General features: G+C 36.3%; 1 protein-coding gene across 3 annotated transcripts in view; it reads left to right on the top strand.

The window, feature by feature from the left end:
• The window catches only part of LOC110447249 (furin-like protease kpc-1), a 149,286-nt gene that overhangs the window by 50,329 nt on the left and 76,929 nt on the right, over positions 1-22,028 (top strand). For all 3 annotated transcript variants that reach the window (XM_021492820.1, XM_021492819.1, XM_021492818.1), the window contains exon 3: positions 19,889-19,993. In XM_021492820.1, the coding sequence (XP_021348495.1) occupies positions 19,889-19,993 (105 nt within the window). The remainder of the gene's footprint in view (positions 1-19,888; positions 19,994-22,028) is intronic.

The raw sequence follows: 22,028 nt of genomic DNA, 5'->3' as shown, positions 1-22,028 counted from the left end.
GGTGGTTTGAAATCTCACCCGAAATTAATGAATATACAATAGGGTACGTGCGCCATGCTCAGAGGGAGTAGATTTTCATTGGTTGAGATGGCTTCGTGAAGGCTGACTCCCTTCAGACAGCCCTATAGGGTACATTAGAGGGCTGTTACAGCTTTGTCTTCTACATAACTTCAGTGGCCTGAGGAGCCATCTCAAAGCTGATGGGGAAACTTATCTACTCTATGTACATACCATTCAGCATGATACCCTTGATTGAATCAGTCATGTGTGCAAGAATTTTTGATTTCTGTGATAAATGAAATTCAGCTGTGGATGATCCTATGTGAAGCTATTCCTGTCGTTGTCTTTTGAATTATAATATCATGTAACCTGTCTTAACTTACTATCATGGGTACTTAAATATTTGGTCAGTTTATACAATCTGTGTTGTTTGGTCTCAATGTTTTGAATATATATGTATATATAAGTTCATACACTTTGAAAGAAAGTGTTGATAGAAGAACAGAAATGAAGAAAATATTTATTTTTAAAGTTAAAACATTTACAGTGATTTACAAGGAATGTCAACAGTTTTATGTCTAGAAGAGCATCCTGCAGGCATACTAGCTGACCAAAGTGATAAACTGGTATAGTTGGGAATCTGGATTATATAGGGGGCAGTTAAGGCAGCTAAAACTATAGCAATACTCTGGTGTAATCTGTCTAGGCTTGATGTCGGACAAATCTTATAAAAGCCTTCTTTAAAGAGTGACCTTGTCTGCCTCTTTTTGTCATCTCAGGCGGTTTCCGTGGATACTTAAAAGTTAGTTGTATCCACTTCCTGTTAGGATGCAGCGTCTACAGCTGCCACAAACATGTTTCATCAGAACACTGGTTTTCAGAGCATTGTAAACTTAAATAATATAGTGGAATAAAATTGCCATTTTGGCTGGAGTATTTCTGTTAGCATCAAATTGATCTATGCGTGCACATGGCAAGGATTCCAGTTGACCAAATTTTATAATCGGGCAGAGAAAATGGATTTTGTGCGACAAAGTTGTGTTTTGAGTTGCAAGTAGTATTTATATGTGTGTATACTTCAAGCCAAATGGACACAGATCTGTTTAGATTCTGTACTGGATATGGGGTGGAGTTGGCATCATGTTTCAAGGAAATAAAAAGAACACTAATTTGTGGCAAGGTTTCATTCTGGCTTAATTTTGAATGATTTTAGTGATAATGGACAAAACTAATTTCAACCATTTAGACAAGAGCTATTTATAATATTTTCATTCATGATTTTCCTGTGTTTCAATCTGTCGTATTATATGTATCCCTGTTTTAAGCCCTAGATAACTGCCCTATAGCCAAAGCCTACCATACCTACCATATATCTGAATGGAAACAGATAAATATATTTACCAGGATTGGGTTTGGCTGATAACAAATATCCGTCTTCCTTTGGTGTAGGTGTATTTGGTACAATTTCACAGTGATAAGTTAGATACAAGTAAGACCAAGAAAAGCTATCGCACAAACCCACAGGATTTTGTTTTTATACGGCCAGGTTTAAATGTAAACTAGATTGTGTAAATTTTCAAATAGTCAATAGACTGACAATGAAGTAGTCACTTCTAAAGTCTTTTTATTGTCTAAAATTCAGGTTTTGTTACAGGCATAGACTGCAGTTCTGCAGTAATAGGTTTTAAAGGGGCTACGCAAGTGTTTGAGGCAAAATGGAATTATGTATCATTTATGTGCTTATCATGCAACATGCAAATGCCTATTGATTATGTGTGTGGAACTGTCTCTGTAGTAGATGGCATGTCCCTGATAGTGTGAAATGTCTTCCCCTGCAATCTGATTATCCCTTCCTGCAAGACCGACAAGTATAACTAGCGGAATCCCTCATCTGTCCGTGTGTCCATCTGACACGGCATCTGTCCGTAACGGTGCCTTTCCACATAAATCCATCAATGTGTAGGCTGAATGTCTATAGTGTCTCTAAACATTGCTGTAGAATTCTTACTTGTAGTTTTCTAAGGTTATGTAACTTGAATCTCTCCATTAGACGGTCTGTTCTGTTACAAGATTCGTTTTATTTGTAAAATGATTTGTCTGTTTGTGTGTTACATAATTGTACAGCTACTCATCAGGTTATATTGACCTACATCTGTCTGTATTGCAGTTATTCTCTGCTGACCATCAGTTAAAAAGTTTATGTCCAAAAATATTGAACAGGTCAGAGCTGTATGAGATTTCCTTAAAGTTTCTTATCACGTTTATAATGTTTTATTTCAGTTTATCTCTTCACCACATCTTTCTTGCTCCTTCATTTTCATGTCTTTAGCAGAAATTCTGCTCAGAAGTTCAAATTCGGAAGTCAATTTCAATATCTGAATCATTACTTTTGAACCAAATAATCTAACACATGAACACAATTAATTAACTCATTCCTCCCTGAAATTTCTTAATGAACTATTCCAACCTTTTAATTGGATGAGTTCAAATGTGTCTTCAGTGTTGAATGAGTTAAAAATCATGATATTTGGAAGGATATTCCTTGTTATTGCGTTGTTTCATTTTGAAATAGTTGATGCGAAGTTCATGTCTTCGTATAGAAGTACACATCATTACCCTAGCCTGTGCCTGGCACGGCCTGATATCATCTACCATTGTTTATAAAGCAACCTTATCTCTACAAATATGTTATGCAACGGAGCTGAAATAATCCTCCGAGGCAATACTAGCCATTTTAAAACTGTGTGCAATTTTGTGTATAAGGTTATACCACATTGCAAGCAATTATGTTCTTTCATATCATTGTGTAAATAACATGGTTTGAAATAAAAATATAAATAAAAAAAAATATGAATCATTACAAGAGTAACATTTCCTATATCAAAGTTTGAAATTTGATTGAATTAAATAATATATTGTATTAGATTCCTGGTTGCCTTTCTGACTATCTCTTATCATTACCAACTTTGTACACGTTCTACATATCCCGTAGTGACCTGTGTTATGTACATAGACCAGCCCATACATGTCCAGTGATATGGTCGGAGTTGTATTGACCGCTGCTCCAGTCTGGACTTGGCACCATTCCTTCATCTTGTCGGTCGCCGAGCCAGCTGCCAAAGAAAATTGATACAAAATTGAATGAAAAGCTTCTTTATACAGTGCAGTCATTGGAAAATATCCATGCATATCCATTGGCCGTCGACTGGGCAAAGAGACAGGTCGCCAAACACGTCTACAGAAATCGCAATGTCCAGACCGTAATGTAAATCCCTATAGTCACCAAGTGTTTGGTTTTGTGACAAGGTCAGGGACCACGTAATCAAATAAATCAACACGGGCATCCCATATTACAGCATATACATACAGACAAAAAATTGTTTCCTTTTGTGAAGCAGTAGAGAAATTGTCTTGGATACTTATTTTATATAACAATATTCATATGTAGATATCAGAGTTTTGAACTACATTTGTATATATTACATATGATATATCTCCAGTTGATTGAGTTTAAGCTATCATTAAGTGCTGGTATTTATTGTCGCATAATATTTATCTGTTCTGTTAAATTGGAAAGAATTTGATAAATAAGAATGGCAGTATTTGATTGTAGGTATGAAATGGAATTAGAAAGTGAAATTGAAAAGCAAAGAAAAATGAATTCACAAAGATATAAATACCATAATTTGATATAAGCACACAAAGGTTTGACAGATGTGATCTGTTTTCTACTGAAAGTATCTTGGAGCAATGGAATATCTGCGCTGACCTTGTAAGGATAGAAGGTCAATGCTGTTGACTAAGTGCATTATTTACTATAAAGAGTTTACCCAGTGCGATGTATTTCACTTAGAGACCCTCCCGTTTAACCAGTCAGCGATATACACTACCCATATACATTACGCTATGTTTGGCCTGTCACAAGTAGACCTTACGAGAATCTGCAGGCTATTTCCATGTATGTTTTAGTTGATTCTCTTGTCCAGTGTCATTAGCAAATAATTTTGCATTGATGAAGGATAAATGGCTTTTTCCTCCAGCATGGATGGATTTTATGAGAAGAATTGATGCTGAGGTTCCCCTATTTACAAGTATTGATTGTGGAACTGGGTGTTCCAGGACTGTGGCAGGCCATGGATGGTAGAGTTGGTGAGCCAGCACATTAGTTCTCCTGTATCAGCTGCCGAACCTCGACCAAGACTACTGAAGCACACATAGGGGAACTTGTCTGTCTCCGCTGCGGCCTAATGTCTCCTTTAATTCTCAGTTGCATCCGTTTGGACTGTTCAGATTGCATTGCAGATTGTATCCCAGAGGATTAGTTGAAGTTTTATAGAAAATTTCATAGTCCTTCTGGATCCTTATCCCTTTGGTGGATGTTAAATCTTTTCCAATAGGTTGTGTTGAATTTCGACTCTTATCTCCATTGGTCCAAGTGAAAGAAACATTTTGTAGGCCCTTTTGGACTCTTCACCATAGGTCCATTTAACCTCTTATTCCAATAATCTACACCATGACATCTTTTCCTCATTGGTCCATTTGAACTCTTATAAAATTCAGGAATGTAAACGTTTTTACTCTTGGTCTTTTCTTTTCTAACTTGCATCCTGTTCATTTCATGTGAACTATTAGTATAGAATCATGTTGTACCAGTTGGCGTGCTGTTTCATTGACTCATTTCTCCAGAAGTTGTGTTGTGCTTTTGTCCAATCGAAGTTGAGTAACCAAAATCTCCATGTTGGACCCTCAGTGGCAGAGAACTCTTTGATACAATATTGCAAGAGTTTTGGAATTTTAGTTGCTTTCGCTTTGAAATCGTCGTGGTGAATGCTAAAATCTTGTGCCTGTTTTCATTCACTTTTGAGTACGCTTGAGGATTGATCAGAGCATACCGGTATCTACTAGATACTTCCTTTTACATGTAACAGTGGTACTGCAAACTTGTTGTAGTTGTTGCTTTGTGTTTTTCATTTAGTTTGGTGTGTATGCTGATATCAATACAATTAAACACTAGATGTACTGATACTAGGCCTGCATTTCTCTTAACTCTTGACTAGGTTATAAATGATGAATAGAGGTCGATGATGTTCCTGGGGCTTAGACACCAACTTGAGATAATTTCATTGTTTGGCCTGCTTGTAAACAATGAGGATGTAAGGATCGGGTGTATTGATACTGCTACCCAATAAACAGTACCGCTGATCAAAAGTATCCACAGAGCTCACTGAGCATGCACCTCTTTTAGTGTTGAAGAAACTTCTGCAGGAAATCAGTCGACCAGATGCTTGCCTTCTTCTCACCATTGTAAACTATATACAAGGAGATCTCGGTGTTTATGTGAAGTTGTTAGAGCTTCTAAATCGTACCATACATATGTTAGATTCTTCAGCTACAGAATAAGAAAATCTTGTTAAAAGGAATGTTCAAAAAACTTGTGGTGTGAAGTTTATAATTTGTTTATGTTGTATGGTCCTCTGTGGCTAGTATCCATTCTCTATCCATGCCAAGTGTATCACTGTAGGATACTTGACTGCTGAGGAATGCCATTCTGCAGCAGATTACGTAGGCCCAGGGATACACTGATAGTTTGGTATTCAGCAAAGATTGGAACTGTATTTCAGTATGGTAGAACAAAAGATTAAATGAAAACGGGCAAAAATGGTCTTTATCACAAAGCTATAATTAAAATAATTAAGTCGCATTATCCTGTTAAGTTTTACTTTCTTTTAATACATACTTGTCAACCTTGAAGTTAAACCATGTGACAAGAATCTGAATTATTTTTTTTATGTTTTTTATAATGACACTTACAAAAAATATATAAGGTTGATAAATAGCCATACATTTTATTAAAAGAAAATACTAAGAAAATCCTAGTTAACTTTACTGAATTAATAGCAATTAATTTAGTTTGAGGAAAGACCTAATATGTAAGGAATTCTGCTGATTTCAAAATCCAAAACTGAAATTGAAAACCAAGGATTTCCATCCAAAAAGGTAGACATACCAATTTAAAAAAATAAAATAAAATAAAAACTACCCCTGATCATCCCAACGACAATTCTTACCATGATACTACTTATGGTGCATTTAATTTACTGTTAATGGTCTTGGTGATTGGATGATTGAAGGATCAAATATCCCTATTTGCTGTGCATGATTTTGAACATGTCTGTCTCATTGTAGAAATGTAAAAAAAAAACTAATTGTGTGACTGAGGCGGAATGATGTTTTTCCTTTATGGAAATGCTCAGCCTCAATACTTTTTAGAAGGCATAATGGTACATAATGGGCAAACATGATGTATTATCCAACCGGTAATTCTCGGCAAAAAAAAATGATTCTCCGCAGTATGAAATTAATTCTCACTCATGAAAAATATTTATTCTCAGCGGTAAAAATAATCTGGAGACACACCCACAAAGACAGTGTACAATACGGGTTTGTATATACGTGAGAGGCCACCATATTTAATGAATTTATTTGAATCATTAGTTGCGGTGACAAGTTGCCAGATTTGTGTGTATTAATCTGTGGCAGTGATTGTGTGACTACGGATAACTACGCTGTGTGGTGTACGCCGCCCATTCACTCCCCAGGGGTGGCTAGGTGTACGAACACGCTTCATTACATACATGATATTTGCTACAATTATTCACGGGAAAGGTCAATTTAAGTATTTTGCTTTGAATGTTTATATATGTGTGCTTTTGTAGGATTTTTTCTATTCATGAAAGCAGTTGTAATCATTACCGATTTTCTTTACCATGAATTCATGACTTGATTGATAGTGTTTTTTCCTGGTGTTTGATATCACGATATTTCACAGTAGATTTTCTGCACCTGAAAGTTTGCTTCTCGTTACATTTTTCAGATGCTATCTAATGATAATTAAAATGTCGCATAGAGGTCCTATACTATAAGGTTGATGATGGGTGTCACATGCAGTTTAGGCCATGCTTGCCTTTCAACAGCACCTGGTTATTGCCTCAGTTTCGCTTTCGTTGAGAAACATTTACCTGCCTAAACTACATGATATCACTACCGTTATGTTGTGGTTTAGGAAATTCTCATACCTTTCCAGAGAATGTGGTTTCACCTCCAGTTTGTTGTGGTTAAGTTAAGAATTTTAATTACCATCGTAAACTACAGGGTATTCATGTCAGATTTGTTGTATTTATTTTACCGAGTAACAGGTTTTGCCTCCAGTTTGTCGTGGATTATGAAATTTTAACCAAGCATACATGGAATCACCTCAGTTTTTATGTGGTTTAGTTAATCCTTGCCTTTTTAGACTTTTGCGGATTGCTTGGACCACCTGGTGAAATTTCTATGGACCAATTCAGCATCTGATTGGCTGAGACATTTATTGTTTTTTTTGCAATCGCCTTTTGTCCGTCGTCGTCCGTCGTCTGTCTTGCGTCCGTAAACAATTTACATTTTCAACTTCTTCTCCAAAATCCCTGAACCAATTTCAATGAAATTTTGCAGGAACCTTCCATGGACAAAGGTCAACAAAACAGGTGGCCGGTTTAGTCCCAAGCCTCCAGGGGCCTGAGGGGCGGGGCCAAAAAGGGTCAAATTGACTAAAATTTCAAAAATCTTCTTCTCAAGACCCAGATATGGTAGAATCAAATACTCTTCATAGATGGAAGGGTCTTAAAGTGCTTTACCAAAATTGTGAATTTCTTGACCCTGGGGTCTTGCATTTCCCCCTGGGGAGGAGGTAAACTTTACTATAGTTTATATAGGGAAATCACATTTAAGACCAATATTTGTTTAATTTCCATTGGAAGTAATTTAATTTGGGTTAGCATTATCAGTATTAGGTAGCAGTTTGATAGTATGCACATATCAGCCCTGACTGACCCCTCGGGGCTGATGGGTGGGGCCAATAAAGGGTTGAATTGACTGAAATTTCAAAAAATTTCTTCTCACGACCCAGATATGGTAGAATCAAATACCCTTCATAGATGGAAGGGTCTTAAGGTGCTTAACCAAAATTGTGAATTTCATGACCCTGGGGTCTCACATTTACCCCTGGGGAGGGGGTAAACTTTACTATAGTTTATATAGGGAAATCACATTTTGGATCAACATTTGTTTAATTTCCATTGGAAGTTATTCAATTTGGGTTAGCATTATCAGTATTGGATAGCAGTTTAATAGTATGCACATATCAGCCCTGACTGACCCCCTGGGGCTGATGGGTGGGGCCAAAAAGGATTGAATTGACTGAAATTTCAAAAATCTTCTTCTCAAAGACCCAGATATGGTAGAATCAAACACTCTTCATAGATGAAAGGGTCTTAAGGTTTATGACCCTAGGGTCTCACGTTGACCCCATGGGGAAGGAGGAGGGGGATTTATTATGGTTTATAATGGCAAATGATACTTTGAATATTACATGTTAATAACTTGATTGGAATTATAACCTTGAGTTGAGTCAGTGTGCTAAAATTTCTTCATTTTCCTTGTTTAGAATCGGAGGTACTAGTTTCAAATACTTATTAGTCTTAAATCTGTGTGCTAGATATTGAATAAGGTGGTTTTATTATTTTTTGTCACTTTGAATAATATTTCTGTTCATGTTAAAAACAAAATCAACTCTCTGTATAAATATATCAGGTGACCGTTAAGGCCCATGGGCCTCTTGTTTCAACTCCCATCAGCCCAGCCCATATTATAACTAAAGCTAATTCTACGAATAATCCTCAAATGGTCCTGAACAGGTGTTTTTATTTTCTGAAGAAATTCTTTTTCCATGCCCTGGCATCTGATTGGCTTTGACAATTTCAAATTCTTTTAAATTTTCATTTACACTGACTGATTCAGACACATTTTTACAAATATTTCTATCATGGCCCTGATCAGGTGTGTTTTTTTCTAGTTGATTCAAATCTTATGATGGCCACCCAGTGTTTTGATCATTAGAATCATCAATCAAAATAGGATCTCCTTAATGGAGCCCAACAGGCCTTCTTGTGAATACAGTATCTGCCAAACCATTGCTTCCATATACAGACCATACCAAACCCTTGTTATTTAGTGAACACAACTCTACCAAACCATTGCTTCCATATACAGACCATACCAAACCCTTGTTATTTAGTGAACACAACTCTACCAAACCATTTCTACCTAGGAACCACAACCATTAAAAACCATTGCTTCCATATTAATACGGCCCTTCCAAACCATTGCTACCTTAACAAAACATTGCCAACAAAACCATTGCTACCTAGTGAACACGACACCAGCATTGCTATTTAGTGAATACCGCTGCCTCCAGACATAGGTGGCTTCACACTCGAGAAGCTGTGACAAAGGATGTTCATGATGTAATTGAAATTGTGCAACCTTCACCTTGGTTGTTTTGAGAAGATAAGATTCCCGCTACTCCTCATTCTAATGAATAACTGTGGCACCAGGACATAACGTATAAAGAATTGGTTTTTCCATTTTGTTTTCCTGCCTTGGTTGTGTAGTCATTGATCGTATCAAGGGGATGCCAAGCTCAACAGTCTGTACAGCAGGAGTGGAGAGGTACCTACATTCCAGTTACTAGGTTTCTGGGCCTTCAATCCACCACCAGTTGGCTTAACATTCCACAAACAGTTCAGTATTGAACATTTTGGCAACAAGTTCCGAAAAATATAAATACTTTAATGTTTTTTTGTGTGTATAGGCCTTGGATTATGAATAGGATTTGATTACAATGTGTAATGGGTATTTTTTGTCATAGCTGTCTTCCACTTTGACAGTGGAAATGTGTGGGGTCGATAGTAAAACATTAACTTAGTGTAAGGATGATTTCTCCTAACATTTGTTATGTCTCCATCCATTGTGATTGGGTTTTGTTTCCATGCCTCTCAGTTTCCGTGTGATCCTTAAACCCTGTCAAGATGGAGTTTGACCTATTTGTGGAGACAACAAATAATCCTAATGCTCTACAAACATTATGTGGTCCTGGTTTTAGATCATTTCCTTGAGCTAGAATGCAGCCTATTGATTTTGTAGGAAGGGATAAGAAGCATGGGCCTTTAACCTTTTCTAGGTTGGTGTCGTGCCAGGCTGATTATTTATCTAATATTAAGCCTTTTCCTAATGGAAATATCACTGCAAAATTTTAAATCGTGGATTTGAGGGGAATATGACTTTTGTGTTATGATCGGATTCAGATGTGTTGGATTTACAACAAAGTGTATATACATCTCCCCTGCATGGTGACTTCTTTTTTAAGGCTTATTGGACAACCAGTTCCAAAGCATCACAAATAATCCAATGTTATACATGTAATGAAGGACATGTATACCTGGTATATAGCAACTGTTGATCTATAAGCTAATACTTTTTACTTGTTGATTGCGATATTTCAAACCAATCAACAACAACAACAACAAAAAACTGAAATCTACATGAAACTCATTATGAAAGTTATCCTCAGAAAAAATCTTGAAGATTTAGTCCAAAGATGTATTAAAGTTGAAAGAAAAAAAGCTTAAATACCTGAACGTTATTCGTTATTAATGTAACCCTGCGAACTCATTGTAGGATATACGTACAGAAACATATAGCAATAACAACAGCAAAACAAAGCAAACCTTCTCTTCAATTAGCACGTCATACTTACATGTTATTGACAGCTGTATATATGTCTGTAGGTGACTAATTACAGTATCTATATAAACTCTTTGTTGAGGGAAGTAATAAACAATTGGTGTATTAAATATCTCGGCATACAAAAACACACCATTGTCTATTTTCAGTCCAAAACATGTTTTGTCTGGTTGGCTGCCAGCCCAGAATAGTTTCGGATATATCATTGATCGTTACAACACTATATTAACACATTTTCTCCATCCCTACAATATTTTTGTCTTCAATATACCATATTTTACCTGCCAATAAGCAGGGAAGTCCGGGTCAATAGAAGGAAGAGGAATGGGTCGTTAGGCAAAAAATACATAAAAAATCATGTGTGTTTTGGGTCTCTACACATAGCCTGGATGTTTTTTACCCAAATGATCACTTTTAGCTTTTATTTTATTTTTCGGAAGTTAGAAACATTCACAGAAAATACATCTCATGTTTTGGGTTTGGATTTTATAAAATTTCCAGTTCAAATCTAGCAATTTACTATAGAATTAAATAAGTCGTTATGAGCATCTATAATTTTTATATTTGATAAATAATTTCAGAATATGGTTAAAAAATATTAATGAACAAAAAAGAAAATAACTTTCTAACTCTACTGAATTTTCTGCTTGTAATCCTAAACACACTTTAATTGTTGGTCTTATATGCAGGAAGGCTTTGTTCCAAGGTATGACTTCTATTTGTATAATCTGTCTAACAAGGGTGGTTGGGCGTGGGATTATCACAACTTCAGTATAGTGTCTGGGGAAATAATGTTTACTGATTATGTTTACTGAATTATCGAGGTAGAAAGATCTATTACACTTGCTTTCTGTTCGTGGAACCTAACATGGTTAACAGGTACCTGTATCCCTTCTATGGTTATAAAAATGTAGATTTCCGTAAACAGTTCCATATCTGGTCCTCGATAGGGCATGCAACTGCAGCTTTGATGTGGCCCAGCGATCAACCCTAGTTAATGAAGTCTGAACACACAAGTTTCTTCCTAGTCATGACATATCTATAAAAACAGAATTAAAACCAAACGTTTCATTACATGGCTGCAGATTTATCACATAGAATTTTGCAACACAGCATCATTGATGGAGTTCGGGTATACAGGCGTAGACACAGCATGAAATACAGAAAATATTGGAAATCACATGAAACAGGCTAAAAAAAGGAATGTAATTACTGTAATGCAGTACTTGTGCTTCTTCGAAAAAAATGCTATTTCACCATGACAAATATAGGAGCAGGCAAGGCTAACATGCAATGCACTTAGTCGCAAAATATTGATAGAATCGCTGTACAAACATTTGTATTGGGACCTGTTCTGTCATGATGACGTATCTCTCATTCCTCTCTTATCTACACTTGGAGGACAATAATTAAATTCCTCATTAATGAAGAGTATTTGTCTTGATTTTAATATGCCGGTCATGCAATAAGTCGAATTATGGTATACCCTCAGGCGCCCGCACCAGCACCTGTCCATTAACTTTTCTGTTTTTGTACCTGCTTTTGATGATGGAAAATGATATCTCAGATGGAATAGATAATTTACCTTGTCTAGTTAATGGCAGTATTGTTTTTAGAAAGGTTGAGTCTATATGAAAGTTAAGATTTTTTATACCCAATAGATCTTATAAAATCCATCAGATTTTTTTTTCTGTCATGGATTCTCATTAAAAATTGTTCAATCCTTAATTTTGGCTTCGTGATTGTTTGATTTATACTTTTTGCCGGTATTTCCTATATTTTTGTCATTTTATTATGAACTCTTTCTGAAAAATATTTTTCTATGGTTAAATGGTATTGGTTATTGACTGATACATAAATGAACCTGCCCTAGTTGATGGAGTATAGATAAACAAGTACTTATTCCAGAAAGTCATGCTCATGGAAACATCATTTTGCGTTAATGATTATTGATGGTACACTGGTGCCACTCTCATCCTTCATCACTACAGGGTTAACACCACCAGCTCTGGCTGATGTCTAGATGTGGTAACACCGTGTACATTGTGTCATTATTGGACAAATACATATAATTAGGGGAGAAAAGCTTTCTTTGTTGACGGACGAACAATTGTCACTATAGCACTTACAGAGGTGTTTGGAGGAGTCGATTATAGGTTGGGTATTATGGAGCCATGTAAATGTTCTGTTATCATATATCTAACCATGTTCTGACCATTGAACCCTCTGTTATTGATATGTCATACAATGTTCTGACTACTTCTGATTATAGTGTAGTTTAAAGAGATTGATCACGTGTGTATAAGGACTTGCTTCAGAGCACTGGACTCTACAATGGGTCCTCAATCAAACCTGTTTATAGAGACCACCGGGGGAGAAAGAAAAAAAGTTTATATAAACTGAGTGCAATTAGAAAAATAGCATTTAAGGAATTATTTAACTGGTGGTCTTTGAAAAATTGTGGATTGATTTGGTTTTTTTTGCTCACCTGAGGCGTAGACTTGGTGAGCCCATTGCTGCCCATTTTTGTCCGTCAAGGGTTTGCTTTTCATATTTTGGACTTCTTAACAACAATAGTCATTCAGGTCTTAGTAGATCTATTTCCAACTTAATTTCATTCATATGCCTCTTCTATTTTTGTGGGAGATTTGGCGAATACACATATATGGATTTATGTAAATTTATTTTTAAAGTTTGATTTTATTTTTCAAAAAAACTTGATTTTAGAATTGGAACTCAATGCACTTAGACCAACAAAACATTCACAGATTGTATCTTTTGGTCACTTGTTATACTGAACATTTCTCTGAAAATCATCTTGAAAGATGAGTGTTTTTAAAACATGATTCAGTTTGGTACATAACCCAGAGGAGTCCTTTGTGAAAGTGTCTAACAAAAGGTTAGTGATGGGTACTGGTGTTGACTTAATGGCCGTGTGGGTCATGGTATAGTGTGGGCTGTTGTTGTGGTAATGGCTGATGGTAAGTCCTGCCAACAGTCTTGGTGCCATATGGCACAAGATACTATGATTTTTATCACATCTGTATTCTCCTCAGACAGACAACTTGTCAACACACAGAGACAAAGTATGAGACATTCATATGGAAATCAGGGAGTTCAAAAAAACATGTTTGGAAAATTTAATTGACTGATAAGACCTAGACTGCAATGACTAACTTCAATTTGTTGATTACTAAATAACAATAAAAACAGTGATTACTCAAATGGTGCCTAGAGCATGCTACTCTACAGCAGTATCATCAAATAGCATACTGTCACCTGAAAGTAGTTGGATTCATTAATTAGACAAAAAATCCTTTATCCAATGAAAATGATAATTGTAACTTTCACTTTCTGATGAAGATAATGTTTCTTACTGCTACTGGTGTTTTTAACTTTGTACTAATAATAGATATTTGTGTTATGTTTGCATATTATCTGGTACTAGCATTGGCTATTTTTGAGATTAAGCTGCATATTTTGAAGACCTTCATGAAACCATTGACCCATTTACCAATGTTATGTCCTAATTTGATGACTAGAACCCTTATACTAATTCATAAAGTTGTGATACCACAACTTGTAAACATCTGTAACCATGGAACATATTCACTAATTTAAAATCATGATTCCACAACTTGTAAACATATGTGACCATGGAACATATTCACTAATTCAAAATCATCATACCACAACTTGTAAACATCTGTGACCATGGACCATATTCACTAATTCAAAATCATGATACCACAACTTGTAAACATCTGTGACCATGGAACATATTCACCAACTTTGTACTCTGTCTGTCAGCGCCTCTGATGGAATCTGTTGGACAATACCAACAGAATCAAAACAAGGAAAGTCTACATATTGACAGTCCGCTCTGTGATTGGCCAGCTAAGACTTGGTGATATGTGCTGTGTTATTTGAGCAGGACAAGTGCTTCTGATGCGAGCTTTTCACACCTCTATCCAAACTAATTAAGATCTTTCGGATATGACTTCAGCTGCTGAACTCGGCAGACGTACAATTGACATAGCTGTTTGGGTAGAACGTCAACAAATGTTTGTATGTGTATTGAGGTGCTTGGAAAATGATCAATGTCAAATGGTGCTTTTGGTTAATGTTTGTGTCTATATAAGCCAGAGGTGCTTGCTGTATGTTAAATGTCTGTGTCTATAAGCCACAGATGCTTGGTTTATGGTAAATATCTATATGTCTAAATAAGCTGGAGGTGCTTGCTGTATGTTAAATGTCTGTGTCTATAAGCCACAGATGCTTGGCTTATGGTAAATATCTATATGTCTAAATAAGCTGGAGGTGCTTGCTGTATGTTAAATGTATGTGTCTATAAGCCACAGATGCTTGGTTTATGGTAAATATCTATATGTCTATATAAGCCAGAGGTGCTTGCTGTATGTTTAATGTCTGTGTCTATAAGCCAGAGATGCTTGGTTTATGGTAAATATCTATATGTCTATATAGGCCAGAGGTGCTTGCTGTATGTTAAATGTCTGTTTCTATAAGCCAGAGATGCTTGGTTTATGGTAAATATCTATATGTCTATATAAGCCAGAGGTGCTTGCTGTATGTTTAATGTCTGTGTCTATAAGCCAATGATGCTTGGTTTATGGTAAATATCTGTATGTAAGCTGGAGGTACTTGTTTGGATGTCTGGTGGTGCTTGGTGCTTGATGCTTTTTTAATGGTTATTATTTCTATGTAAAGTGGAACTCGGTTCATGGTAAAAATTGTCTGTCCTTATATATGATAATAGTGCTTGGTAAATTGTAATATTATGAATGTCTGTAATGGTGCCTTATAAATGGTAAATGTAAAATGTCTAGTGGTCTTTGGTTAATGGTAAATATCATATGGTGCTTTGTTAATGGCAAATGTCAAATGGTGCTTGGTTAATGGTAAACGTCAAATGGTGTTTTGTTAATGGTTAATGTCATATGGTGCTTTGTTATTGTTAAATGTCAAATGGTGCTTGGTTAATGGTTAATGTCAAATGGTGCTTTGTTAATGGCAAATATTTGTATGTCTATAATGATGTCTCTTTAATGGTAAACGTGTGTATGTCTATATTAACTAGTGGTACTTGGTTAAGGGTTAATGTTTGTATGTCTGTATACCTTGGGGATTGGGTAATGTAAATGTTTATAGAGTTTGATAATGGTGAATATTTGTGCTAGCCTTATTGATCCTCACAGTGATGAAGCTGACCCCATTGTCCGATACAGATGGTCAGATTCACAGTACCCTTGGCAATGACCACAGTCAGTAGACTATTGGAAAATGTGATCAACAAAAGAGCTATTTATTGAGCTGAGACACCTCACTATATTTCTATGTAGATTCAGAGTTACAGTGATGTTCTTCTTTCCATGCGAAAAAAGATTGTAATTAGTGAGTTTAAAAATGTACAAGATGCAACAAAGAACAGTTTTATCAATGATAAATCATTCAGAGACAAAATCTTTTAAAGAGTTTTTAGTAGGAGGAATGTTTTTTTGTAATAGGAATGCTTTACAATCCTATGAATGATTGGCTATTGTGTGCTTTAAAATCCTATTACAAAACACAATCCTATTCCAAAACAGTTCTTAACTACTAAGACCAGAACTCTTGAAGGATTTTGTCTCTATCTGTGAATGCAGTGCAATTGGTATAAGTTCTTTGCTACATGTTGAGTTCGTAATTATTGACAATAAGGATTCACGAAGCTTTGAACTGTTCATGGTAAAAATATGAAAATTAAGTTAAAAAAAACATGAAAAATAAAAAAATAAAAAACTTTTTGATATCTCGTTGCAGGGCTGTAAATTAAATAAATAAATAATTTATGGATTCAAGACAATGACTACTAACAATATGACTTTCAAACATTCTGACTGTTTTTCATTTGACTTCATGCACATTTTAGTTCACTGACAAACCGATAAGATTATATACAATTGCCAGAGATACCTGGAGTGTGTACTTGCACCCATATCATAGACATTTCTTCTCCTTTATGAGGTTAGAGGCGAACTGCCTTGGAAGCCAGAGCCATATTTTTGGAGTCAATAAACAAGCTATTGCTATGTTTTGGCCACATATCTGTGATGTATTGAAGGGTTTGGTATCTGTTGGAATAAGGTATGTCTATGATATGGGTGTTTATACACAGTGTGTGTGGAGCTGACCATTAGGCCGGGGAAGCTGATTGGCTCTGACAGATGAACTATAGGACTGCCAAGGCCCGTGCTAATACATGCTATTTCATGCATGCATGATAAGGTGTACACATGTATATAGGGGGCTATGTGTTATGTATGAGCCTGCCATCTCTGTTTAGTGGTACACACACCCCTACCCTCTACTCCCTACCTCCCACCCCTACCCTGGCTCCCTCACATTCTCCTTTACCTCCCTTCTTTCCCTACTCACCTGCCGTCTAGACTTAATCCCTCTAGATTATATTTTCTCTTCCATAACCTTCTACATTAGCTAAAACAAACATATATCCCCTTTCCCTTTCCCTGACCCCTTCTCCTACCTGTCATACTCTTCCACATTCGTTTTCCCTATCTCCTTTTCCCTTTTCCTCTGTCCCATCTGCCATAGGCCATTATATCAACTTACCGTTCCACTACCCATTTTTCTCTATACTTCCTACCCCTCTGACTCGGCTTCTCTATACTTCCTACCCCTCTGGGCCTATTCCTGTCTCCCTCTATATCATGTCGTCTCACACCTTTACCCATCCTCTTCCTCCACTCTCCTCTCTTTATTCCTCCCCCTATCTCTACCCACCCTTTATTTCTCCAAACTGTCTCCCCCCACTGGTCAAACTTATGCAAAGGTCAAGTATAAGTATACTTCGGACATTGGTGTGTTTCAGGGTCCCAAGGTCAAGGCCAAGGTCACTTGCTATATATAGAAAATCATCAACTGATTCAATTTAAACACTTAGCAACTTCATTCAATATGTTATGGGGATGGTAATAACATACAGAAAAAACATAAATTTTAAGATCAACTTATCAACTTTAAGTGTAGTACCTTGTGTGTGCATGTTTCAGGGTATCAAGATCAAAGTGGTTGTATTTTATAGAACACTGAAACTAATTTCACATGGCAGTGGGGGCATTTATGTCTTACAGACATTTTCTAGTCTTATTTATGTATTTCCCCATTTTCCTCTATTATCTACCATCTCTCTTCTATCCCCCTTCCGTTTTCTCATTTATGTATTTCCCCATTTTCCTCTATTATCCTCTCTACGTTTCTATCCCATACTCTTAATTCTTCTACATTCTCCTTCTTATAATTTCCACTTCAATCACTCTTAACTCCCACATTTTCTACTTCAACTATATTTTCTTTCATCAGCCCCATTACATTCAGCTTTTACGTGTTCTTTTCTTTTGCAGTTTTCTAACTTTTTTTCGTACATCCTTTCCGTAATCAGCCAGTGCAAAAAAAACATACATACAGTAAACTTGTTTATAGACTTTAACTCACTCACCCCTACATATTTAAACTGGACTTACCCAATCTTTGATTTGGTAAGGTTCAAATGTGACTTTAGGGTTGAATGGGTAATATTCATCAAAATAAATCCTTGCGAAGATAATGACTTAATTATAATAATACATCACAGTAAAAGATTTTTGCAGAAGTTAGGTTTTACTGAAAATTGTTATTGTTGTACCAATATTAATGATTTATACAGGCCACTTTCTGTCTTATCGTGGAACGTTTCTGATTGCTGGTAATTCTCAACTACCCCACAAATATGCAACCTTTCTGTATGTTACGAGTGGGGAACACCTCCATGTGTTACTGGTAACATTTGATAGACCTTTCAACACTCGTCACTGTAACGTAGAGAGCTCTGATGGATTTTACCTACTTCAGTTGTTAACCTGCGTAAGAACTTCTCCCATCGGCAGGGGTGATTCCACGAGGCCCACCCCCTCAGCCTAATCACAAGTTGTTTCACTCTGTACCTAACAATTAATCTAGATACAATGCAGCATTATAATGGGCTAATAGCCATCGGTGTACCGATGATGTCTATGTCTCTAGTTCTACTGTAATAACAGTATAGACAAATGGGCCACTTGGAGAGAAACAGCATCCGGCCCTTTGATGGGGATACAGCCCTTGGTTTTAATCGTTTTACACAATTAATGGCTGTGGTTTATGATACTGGATAATAGAAGAATTTCGCAGATTATTTTGTGTCTGTTATAAATCTGGTGATGATGAGTAAATTCTTTACAAAATTGCTACATGTCTTTAAAATCTTCAAACTAGTACACAATTAGAACACCCCATCTGACTGCTAGAAAGAGAGAGAAAAAAATCAGTTCTTGAAAGTGAGCGCGAGAACATCATTCCTGGCCGGTAAAACTATATGATTTCACAAATACCTGACATAAAATGAGTCCCTTTAAAAGTTTTTATTGCAAGTGTTTGACATAATGTACTGCAGTGTTCGTGGTAAGAGTGTAACGGAAGCATGTTAGCTATGTCTTTGCCCTGAACCGGTGGGTGTAGATTAGCCTCAGCACCCTAAACAAACTAGTTTTTTTCGCTGTACACTTTAACATAGTGCCTTCAGATGGTCCAGTTTTTTGCAATGCTCAACATTTGGAATCTGGGGGGTTGTCTCTTGCTAAAGTACACAGGGATGACTTTAATGACAGATAGTGGTGTTGGGTGGCATAGAAAATTTCAAATACTAATTGCTCACGTAAACCTTTCCATCACTTGTTTTTAGAATTTGGCAACTGAAATTACTCATCTGCCATTCATATATAGACTGTGACATTCTGTGGAGGGTTAGGTGAAGCTGATCCCGCTCAGCTGGGGTGAAAACTCCATCCATACCTGTTGATTTCTAATTATCCAATGTTGTCACTTCTGACAACACGCTCCAAATAATGCAGGTGAATAAGACACCACACCGACCTCATCCGTCACTGTTCCGGTCCTTCAGGGGAGGAAATATCCTTCAGCATAAGGAAAGGTTCATAAAAGTTATTGTTGGGAACTATTTTAAGTACACACATCAGGTGGGTGGTTAAGTGTTTGTGGTTTGTGTGTTAGCTCTACACTGTCGGACAATGAGGGATGACATGTCCGTTGCTAATTGCCTTGGTGTGTTAACCGTGTAATACTGCTATTTATTTTCCTGTTTAACACTAATGTTACCATTAAACCTTGCATTGTATACCTATTTAACAAAAGATCATTCCTTTGTGTTTTCCAGGTACGGTGGTTAGAACAACAAGTTGCCAAAAAAAGGAAAAAAAGAAGTTTATACTTTCCCCACCAGTCATTCAACGATCCGAAATGGCCTCGGATGTGGTATCTAGTAAGTACTTGTTTCTGTCCTGCCATTTCTCTATACATTTTATATCCAGTCATTTCCTTTCTGTATAGTATATGACATAATTGAACAATTTAAATACACTCAACAACATGGCAATAATACCATGTCTACTCAACCATGTCACTGAAGGTAAAACAATTTTGAAATTTTGCAAAACATAATTTAACAAATTAAAATATTTAATATCCTATAGCAAAAAAATGTACAGTATGGGTTAATTCAGAAACCTGACTGCACACATTTTGTCAGTATTTGTTTTGATTAACCTGAACTTAACGAGGGCATGAAACAAAATATTAAAACAGTAACGAAAAGGACACCAAAACAAGAAGGAAAAAAACATCAATGAATAGTCTGTTAGCTGAGGAATGATGAACTTGGTTGAATCAAAATAACGTTATAGTGTAATTGTTTAAATTGATTTCTCCTAAAAATGGCAAAAGACATTCGAGGTCATGATCACCAAAACAAAATGGAAGACAACCTGTATATGAAAGCCCAGGAAGGATAAATCTAGCTATGCATACAAACTCCGTAACAAGATCTTGAAAGGCTAACTTATTCCCCCCAGAAGACACATTTGAACTCCTCCAATTCAAAGGTTGGAATAGTTCATTATGAAATTTCAGGGGTAAATGAGTTAAAGATACCAGCACAAAGGGGAAAACTACTTGAGACTGTAAGTGCAAAAAAATAAATATGATAAACTGATCTGTTGTGCGTAGAGTGAGACTCTAGTGATTTGAATTATCAGAGCAGCAAATCCATTTACAGAAGAAGCATCAGATTTTACAGGGAATGAAATGCCAAAAGCCACATCAGATTGCTATGGCAGTGATTTGACCACAACAGACAAGGGGTACTACTGGGTATTCTACTGCTGTTTCTGATCTTGGGGGGATCACATTTGTTACTCTGTACTGGACAATCTGTTTGTGCTATTGCAGACACTGGTATGGCAGTTCCTAATGGACTGTGACAGGGGTATCGGTAGGGTTGTTGTCCTTGTGCTGGGCGATGTTCGAATGCTATATGATGGCAATAACCTGTACTGAATGAATTAAACATTTTGGAGCTATTTCTATTATTGTAATTGATGATAATATTACTGTTAAGTTACTCGTAGACTAAAATACCTTAATGATTTACGAAATAAATAATTATATAATATATTGTATAGCTATCTACACAACATCTGTTGTCTTGTACATTGGGCTGCAGTTTACTCACATCTGCCATTTGTCTAGATGCCAACATCAGGGTTGTTTGGGTGCAAGTCCAGTATGGTAGGGACAGCTATAAATTATATAACACTATAACGCTAGGATTGTAAAACATGCAGAATTTAATGGCACAATATTTCAACACTTTGTTTTAATGTTTGGAAAACACCAAAGAAAAGTATCCATTTATCTGAAGAATGTGTATATTTTTACTGGATCCTGTCCTGAAATGCATGATCAAATCTTGATAAGTCAATATTTTTTCACAAAGTTTTGGTATAAATTAATGATGAAACCACATGTTCAGATATGTATTTTTTTCACAATTTATTTATCAAATTTTATTGCATTTGTTGATTGAGAAAAGAGCAAGCACTTAATTTTGTTACGTAAACTTAATTGGTGGTTGAATATGAACACTCAGGGTAACCTTTACTTGGGCAGTTAGGGTAGGTGCAATGACTGATTGACTGGTGTTAGTGTAATGTGACTGGGCGTACATGTAGTACCGTGCCTGGTGCCTGCAGAATGGTATTTCAGTGAGTTATCACTCTAAGGTCGGCTTCAGATCCGCGCTTTCACATGGAAGCAAACACACCAGCATACACTACACACATGGAGGCAAATGTCCTTAACTCAACATAGCTGTTAATTGGACACAAACTATATAAACCAACCAAACCAAAGAAACCTTGGTTAATGGTACAAAGTTTGAATCATGAATGTGAGACCAGCGTGATTGTGGTATGAAGTTTGAATCATGCTAGACCAAGGTGGTTGCGATGTGAAGGTTA

This window comes from Mizuhopecten yessoensis, unplaced genomic scaffold (genome assembly GCF_002113885.1).
Source record: "Mizuhopecten yessoensis strain PY_sf001 unplaced genomic scaffold, ASM211388v2 scaffold3235, whole genome shotgun sequence".
NCBI classification, from domain to species: Eukaryota; Metazoa; Mollusca; class Bivalvia; order Pectinida; family Pectinidae; genus Mizuhopecten; species Mizuhopecten yessoensis.
Note: the sequence above shows the minus strand (reverse complement) of the source record. Positions and strands in the feature narration are given on the sequence as shown.